The sequence below is a fragment of the Octopus bimaculoides genome, chromosome 6 (genome assembly GCF_001194135.2).
Source record: "Octopus bimaculoides isolate UCB-OBI-ISO-001 chromosome 6, ASM119413v2, whole genome shotgun sequence".
Classification (NCBI taxonomy): Eukaryota; Metazoa; Mollusca; class Cephalopoda; order Octopoda; family Octopodidae; genus Octopus; species Octopus bimaculoides.
In genome coordinates this window covers 39,271,094-39,279,962 of record NC_068986.1, presented here as the reverse complement: position 1 = coordinate 39,279,962, position 8,869 = coordinate 39,271,094, and the positions used below count along the sequence as shown (strand labels likewise).

Sequence of the window (8,869 nt, the reverse complement as noted above, 5' to 3'; positions counted from 1 at the left end):
TCCGTCGGTTACGACAAGGGTTCCAATTGATCTGATCAACGGAACGGCCTACTTCTGAAATTAATGTGCAAGTGGCTGAGCACTCCATAGACACATGTACTCTTAACGTAGTTCTCAGGGAGATTCAGCATGACACAGAGTGTGACAAGGCTGGCCCTTTGAAATACAGGTACAACAGAAACAGAAAGAAAGAGTGAGAGAAAGTTGTGGTGAAAGAGTATAGCAGGGTTTGCCACCATCCCCTGCCAGAGCCTTGTGGAGCTTTATGTGTTTTTGCTCAATAAACACTCACAATGCCCGGTCTGGGAATCAAAACCACGACCCTACGACTGTGAGTCTGCTGCCCTAACCACTGGACCATTGCATCTCCAGCATATATATATATATATGGCACCTGTGCCGGTGGCATGTAAAAGCAGCCATTACACTCTCAGAGTGATTGGTGTTAGGAAGGGCATCCAGCTGTAGAAATCATGCCAAATGAGACTGGAGTCTGGTGCAGCCTTCCAGCTTGCCAGCCCTGGTCAAATCATCCAACCCATGCCAGCATGGACAATGGACGCTAAATGATGATGATATATATATATATATATATATGTATGTATACATACATATGTGTATGCGTGTGGATAGATAGATAGATAGATAGATAGATAGAAGACACAAAGGTGTGATTTTTGTGTGTATGTTGGTAGTCCATCAGTGTCCAACGATGACAAGGTTTGTGATCTCAGTGATGAGAGTGCATGCATGTAAATCCACTGTCCAAAGCTGAAAGCATATAGGCACCCACAGATGTCACAACAATAATCTGTTGACTGGATTGAGGCAGATGCTACCCTGTAACATCTGTGTATATATGTGTGTGCATGGAGCCCCATTCTCATGAGGCCTTTGCTGCCTTGACATCCTCCTATCTATTCATTTATCTCTCTTTCTCTCACTTTCTCTATGAAAAGAGATAGTGAGAGACAGAGTGAAGGTTTGGAGAGGGATGGTCTCTGCCATGCTGACCTGGTTTAGAAATATTGCAGAAACATGAAGTGTTCATGCTGTGCCTCTCTCCCTCTCTCTTTATGTAGAGATCATTTCAAAATATTAGTAAATTATTTTATTAAATCACAAGTTTTGTTTAGACATATGAATATAAGTTGTGTTACAAATGCTCTTGATTTAGATACAAACGTCCTTGATTTAGACACAAACATTCTTGATTTAGACACAAACGATCTTGATTTAGATACAAATGGTCTTGATTTAGATACAAATGCTCCTGATTAGAAGTAAGGTCCTGGAGATATATAATCTTCAAACCCAGTTTCCCTTGTCAATTATAGTCATTTCTCTTTGTCAGTAGTAGCTTTGAAAAATACATGAACATCACACAATTTCGTTTTCTCTCCCTTCTTCTATATCTGAGAATGTTTACATATGTAAAAATTATCAATACAAAGATGATAATTTTCTGCATTAACATTATCTTTAGCATGTGTATAATTACAATATTTGTATTTACCCTCCATTTTTTATTGGTTCACTATTAAAATCCTTTGTTTAGGAAGAAAATTTTCTTATTTCAGAGATGTACTTGCCAGGCAGGTGATTTTATCTGAGAATGTGTGTTGAAACTGAAACAATTACAGAATGGAAGATACTTATTAGCCATTCAAAAATACACAAAGACTGTATACTTTGCCTAAATGTTTGTTATTTGGTATCTTCTCAGCAGAATTGCATCAGTGAACAGGATGCAGTTGGTGCGACAAAAGTTTTAGCGCCAAATCTGAGTGAAGTTAACAGTCTTTGTGTGTTTTCGAATGGTTGATATGTGTTTTCCACCCCGTAAAAGTTTGTTAGCTTGGGTAAATATACATATTCAGTAATAAGACATTCAATGATCAGAGATTAAACCAATTGAAATATAGTGTGTCTGTTAATCTTGTAAATATATACTTTAAAGATGAAATTATTAGTCTAAAGTTTATTGTGGATCTTGAAATATTTAATCAATAAATCTATATATTTCTAGGTAATTTACAGTTTCTATTACCTAATAATTCATTTAAAATGCTCTTTCAAAATGCTGATAGCTTGGCTAAAACATTTTGTTACCTCATTATAAATGCTATTTTAGTGTCGTAATGTGCATATGAAACTTATTGTAATTTCCAGTAACTTATAGCATATTGTTTCAATATGCTGTTAACTCAACAAAAAACATGTTGTTTCAATATGTTGCTAACTCACTGAAAGCATATTGTTTCGATATGTTGCTAACTCAGTTAGGAAGAGACCAAAGAATGGAGGAAACCTGGTTAGTCATGATTTCTGATTGAAACTAGTAATGTCTCTTATATTGCTAATGTACTGTTATATAAAGTGTGACTGTTATATAGCCACATTTTACCTTCCTTATAGATATGAGATTTTCTAATAACTCATAAATCATTTGAAATATTGTTTCAATATGTTAATGTATTCAAGAAAAAATATTTCATGAAATATGAAGTAACTTGTTAAGCAATCACTTTTTGATGTGGTAATTCATTTAGTAATTCTATTTTGCTGTATCGATAATTCACTTAGTAACTTTTGTTTTGACATATCAAAGCATATGAGTAAGTTTGTTTTAATGCATTGATAATTTATATCAAATATTTGGTGAATGTTTTATTTAAAATCTCTGTTTTCCTATGCTAATATTTCAATAAACTTTCTACATTGCAATTGTCCGAAAATGTGTTATTCACAAAAAATGTTTGAAAATCATAACACTTATTTACAGTTAGTTTTTTTTTTACTTTCTGTTAACGAAGCTACATCTTTTGCACATACAGAATTTAAATGTTTTATTAAAGGTGTTCTAATTGAGAAAATAAGGTACTTTCTTGGTTTTCTCAATTTGCATCCTTATGCAACAAATTTTAGTAGTTTTAATCCACAATTTAGTTAAAGAATTTTGCAGAATATAATTTGGTGGTTTTAAAATTTCAAACTCGCATGCAATAATCCATTTGAGAGGTTCATATTCATGCATGCATGCATACGTGCACATGTTATGTAACTAGTGAACAAAGAAAATTAAACTGTACACAAAGAATTGAATATCTTTTATTCAAAATAGGCCAATGATTCAGACACTTGTGGTGATAAATAACCAAAATTTAATGCAATGTTAAATGTACTGCATATTTAAGATCTTTAAACATTATATGCAAATTTAAAGCCTCTGGGAGATACTAGCTAAAATTATCTTAATATTGTCGGATTTATTACATTTAAGAATTCAGCACATAAATATTTTATTGTCACTGTAAAAAAATTACACACCATAAAATTTTGTGTGCATAGGACATTAAAAATCAAAGAGAGCATTGCCTGTGTGCACATAATTGGAAGGCTTTGTTACTTGGTTACTTCTCCTCTCACTTGTATTTATTGTATTTTACTGTAGTTTCAAGCATGTTAAAAATAAAATCAAACTTTATGTTAAGGTGGATAAAGAAACCATGAGATTGTTATCTAAAAATGCTGCTTTCAAGTAGATTGATGAAATACTTCCAAACCTGTCAAAAATGAAAGATATGTTAATGTTAACATTTCATGAAGGGAGCATTAAAAAGCAAACTAGAAATAATTATACAAACAAAAAAAGGAATATTTTTATTTTTCTGGCATGTACTGGAGTTAACTTTGGATCTGACTGGCCAGAGGATTGCATTTTGCACATGTGTTTCATTTTTGGCTTGGTTTCTATAATTGGATGCTATGCTCTTCCTAATATCAACCTCATTACCAAGAGTACAGGATGCAATTTTTGTGGCACCAACTCTAAAGATGATGTCATGGCCCTTACAAGACTAAAGAATCCTCTGAATCCAACATGTGACAGAGTGTGTGAAGTGCATTTTTTCATGGTTCTAGCTCACTCATCTCTGCTCACTCATCTCTGCTCACTCACCATCCACTTTACAAGCATGAATGATAGTGATAAGTAATAAGTGGAATGTATGACAAAAGGATAAGTGATATGGGGTACTCAGTATTTTGAGATGTACATGAAGCCAGTCATATGAGTAGGGAATAGAATGACAGAACACAGTGACACCCAAGAGATAGGACAATGACAGAGGAAGAGTGAGGATGTATAGGTGAAAAGGGGCAAGATTATAATAGCAGACATTGTGAGACTGGGTGATTGCTGGTAGTACAGGTAGAGCAGTCATAGGTAGTGGATACAATAGGTTTCTTGATCCACCTTACATAAACATCAAGACGGGACAGAGAGTTCATGTGATGAGGAGGTAGTATTAGTGGACTTATTAGAAGCAACAGCTCCTTCAACTTTTACCATTTTTGCTACACTCTCTGGACACCTATCCCCACTGTTAATTAAGTCACCTAAGTAACAGAAGCTATCATTTACTGTATTTATCAGTAAGACATACTCTCACATAAGTTGCTTTACCAGCATGCTTTGTGTATACACTTGATATCTCATCCATAATATGGTCACATTAGATGCATTACAATGTTTTATGACATTTAAGAATAAAAAAGTGTGTCATATGCTAACATATATGGTATTTCTAGGGAGTTTTCTGGGCATTTAATTGTATGTATCTCTTGTGAACTCTTAGTCTTCATTGTTCCCATGCATCTTCTACATGTGAAGTGTACCTTATCTGTTAGTCTACCTCTGATCCTGCTGTGGCCTTTATCCATAGTTTTCAAAGGTTGCAACCAGATGGAATTCTTTCCTATTACTTTCCTGCAAATTGGGAATGACCATTTCCTTGATGTTAACAGTGTTAAGAATGAAGGAAGGATGTTAAATGAAGTGGTTTGGAAGGAAGATTACTAGTATCACAGAAAAAGATAATGAAATATGTAGTTCTACCTTCCTTTAGATAGAGTAACAGAATACTGCAGTTTGGTTATTAGTGGAGCAATGACTGACAGAGAGATGAGGAAAGGTGGGAAAGACTTGGGGAAATCTTGTAAGGTGCCCAGTTGTATATGTACAATTATGCTTCTCAGGAACTGGATATTACCAATCATCCTGGTTCTTTGTCATCTTCTCTGTGACATTCAAAGTCCTAGCATCAGCATTCACTATTTCTTTCTGTAAGCAATCAGCATTTCGTTATGCATTTGTCCTCATCTGTACACATCACATGACTATACTAGCACAGTCTTCTTTCTTTTACACTACATCTGATTTTTTATATCCAGTTTTTCTCTCAACGCATTTGTACTTTGTCATTCATGCACACTGACATTGCATATCTAATGGAGCATGCTAGCATCCATTCTTTCTAATTTTTGCATGCCCACTGCATTCAGGGCCCATGTCTCACTACTACATATCATTGTTATTTATACACAAGTAACATATAATCTGCCTTCCACTCTGAGGGAAAGCTTTTCTGGGAGAAACAGTGGCAATAACTCTCTAAAGTTTCTCCAGCATGTTCTTATACTAGCAACCATACTTTCAGAGCATTCTCTTTCACTACTAATTAGGTCCCCTAGGTAACATAAACTAACTACTCTCTCTAAGCATCCTTCTTGGCATTTGATAAAGTATATTTTCTATATTCTCTTAGTAGGTGTGCGTGTGTGTGTGTGTGCGTGTATTTATGTGTGTGTGTGTGTGTGTGTATCATCTTAATTTTCACTTCTCAATTGTCATATGGGTCAGACAGGATTAGTTGAGACAGATTTTCTTTGGTTGAATGCCATACAAAATACCCTTCCTGTGGTCATGGTCAACACTCACTTGTTTCAAAGCAAGGTAATATTTCCCTATGGCCAGACATATTTTCATGGAAGATTGGTATTGTGTATGTGTGCATATATATATGGATGCATATGTTCGCACATATATGCATGGGTATATATAAATATGTGTGTGCCTATATATATATGTGTGTGTGTGTGTTTATATATGTATTTGTGTGTATATATATATATATATATATATATATATATATATATATATATATGTTTGCACACGCACATACATATATATTTTCTCCAGATATATTTATTCAGATTATGTGTATGTATGTGTGTTTTGTTTATTCAGAAATATATTAATATTCTTGTTTCAACTCTCATAAGGGTCTATAATCATACCATGCCAATGGACGACTAGATTTTCCAAAATAACAATTACTGCTGCCCAGGTTATCTATAGCACTTTAGTTAAGATATCTTCACTTGAATAATCCTTTGCAAAATATTGAAAAATGGAAAATTACAAAGCTGACTAGCTACATCTAGCATTGAAGGGAAAATAGTGCAATATTTCATAGGAACTGGAAGATACTGCAAAATTCAGAGTATACCTACATTCCACCAAGTGTTGCAAGTTATACATAGCAAAAAGGAAAGCATACAAGCTTAAATAATGTGTAGAAGAAGGCTTGTGGCATAATACCAAAACAGAAACTACCTCACCCTGCATACGCAAAGGAAAATTATTACTTAGACTCAGGACACACACTCGTTGGTTCCTTTCATCCAAGAATAAATTTAATCTTGCCTTTGTAAACACTTTGCTCAACTAACTTTTCAGTTCAATATATGTTTTGTAGGTTTATATATTTTTTATATGATTATTGTATGTCACCTGCCACCATTTTATCTTTTTCCCTAAATCTTTCCTGGATTCCAGGTATTTCTTGAAGTCTCTCTCTTCTCTCTCCCTCTCTTTCATCCTGTTTATCTGTCCCCATTACTTTCTCTCTCTCTCTCTCTCTTCACATCACTAGAATGTTCATAGATATGTTTGTATGCCAATGTGTACACCTGTAAGTGTGTATGTGTGTATGCACATATGCATATGTATCATATGCATACAGACTGTGATAAGGAAGATAACTCCCTTCCCAAAGTACATATAGCCCCTTCCAAGTATACTAAAAAAAAGACAATATATTCTTTTAACTTCAAATTTTCTGCATGCATGCTCTGAATGCAGTGAAAGATAATTTCTGCATAATCATAACAATTGTTTTGCAAATTCTAATCTGTCATGGGCATGACAGTTCCTACAGCCTGAAGAGAATTTGAATAACTTTTGGATTCAAAACTAGGAGTTATTAACAATTTGTACAAGAATTTTTATATATTTCTGAATCAGTGCTAATTTTGCCCTTGTATTTCTGTATGTAAGTACATTGGGTTTTGTTTTTTTTTAGACTATTTTAACCAGAATTCTTATATGTGTGCACACATGTGTATGTTAGCGTGTGTGACCATTCATGTGTGTGTGTGTGTTAGTTATCCCTATAGAATGCAGAGCCAGCATTGAAAGTTATGATGTTGCATTTACAAATATGTGTATGTAGAGATAAACTTAAAAATGAAAACAACACACTGCTAGCACAAAAGTAGGGTACAATATTGACTTATAAACCTTTAATATACTTGGTGGTATATTATAGTTACAAAACGAAATACAGTTTCCCTGCTAGCAATTATATATATATACACACACACATATATATATACACATATATATATATGCACATATATATATGTGTGTGTGTGTACATATATATATATATATATATATATACACACACACATACATATAAGGGATAAATGGAAATTAACTTTGTAGCTGGATATTTCTATGGTAATGTTCACGAGTAATATATTTAAAACCAAACTCACACACACACACACACACACACACACCCATACACATATTTATATGACACCAACATAGAAGGCAGATATTAAATGATGATGATATATACATATATATATATATATATATATATATATATATATATATATATATATATATATAAACACAAATATACACAATTTTAAATGCAATATTACTCATGGACAGCATTTCAAAATATCTCTTTCAAATGAATTATGAGAAAAACATTTCTTTAGTTTCATCTTATTTAATACGGAATAGTTCCGAATTTCATTGTCCTTTATTTTTCTTTGACTTTTTTTTTTCCTATTTCTTTACATTTTGTTTTTCATTTCTTGCTTCCTCCCTTCCCACATCTCACCACTCATGCCTGTAATTTTGAAGCACCATAAATTCTACAGTTTAATGTATTGATACATATATATATATGTCTGCAATTGTTGATTGAAAATTTGAGAGTTTCATGCTAAGTTCATGAATTAAGGTGAAACCAAAGCATATCCTTTCCTTCAGAGACGACACTGACTCGAGTGAGGCCAAGAAAAACAATCAACAAGGGTAAGATGAATTGGTGTACTCTATTATTTTCTCCTTGTTAATCTTTTATTTCACATTGCTTACATTACTTCAGTTCTTTAGGGTCTTCTGTTGCACGTTCCCATTTACTCATTTGCTAGTCTTTTTCACACTTAGTAACATCTTTTCTCATCAACATCACCTACCTAGCTATTCCTAACACATTTCATATATTATCTAATTTTCAGAGATATCTTTATCATTTTGAGATATTGCAAATATCTTCAGGAATTTTGGATGTTCTAGATTTTTCACTCTAGACTTGTCATCTGTGTAGACAAAAAATAATAGATTTAAGATGGTGTGTATATGTATGTCTCTATATGTACACATGCTGAAAGTTGGATATGCATTTTTCATGTACAAACACTCACAGTTATATATGATGTCACATGTTTTTCTTATATATAGATGTATGTACATTTGTGTACATGTACGTATGAGTGTGTGTGTGTTTATGTATGTATATATATATATGTGTGTGCGTATGCACATATATATATATATATGTATATATGTAGGTGTATATATATATATATAGGTGTGTGTGTATATATATATATATATATATGTATATATATAGGTGTATATATATATATATATATATAT

At 33.0% G+C, this 8,869-nt stretch overlaps 1 protein-coding gene across 2 annotated transcripts in view; it reads left to right on the top strand.

Moving 5' to 3' along the window:
* LOC106882052 (copine-8) overlaps nt 1-8,869 on the top strand; it is a 263,320-nt gene that overhangs the window by 143,221 nt on the left and 111,230 nt on the right. Inside the window, exon 7 of one of the 2 annotated variants that reach the window (XM_052968690.1) lies at nt 8,198-8,242. The exons of the other annotated variant lie outside the window; for it this stretch is intronic. Within the exon in view, the coding sequence (XP_052824650.1) occupies nt 8,198-8,242 (45 nt within the window). The remainder of the gene's footprint in view (nt 1-8,197; nt 8,243-8,869) is intronic. 2 annotated transcript variants of the gene reach the window in all.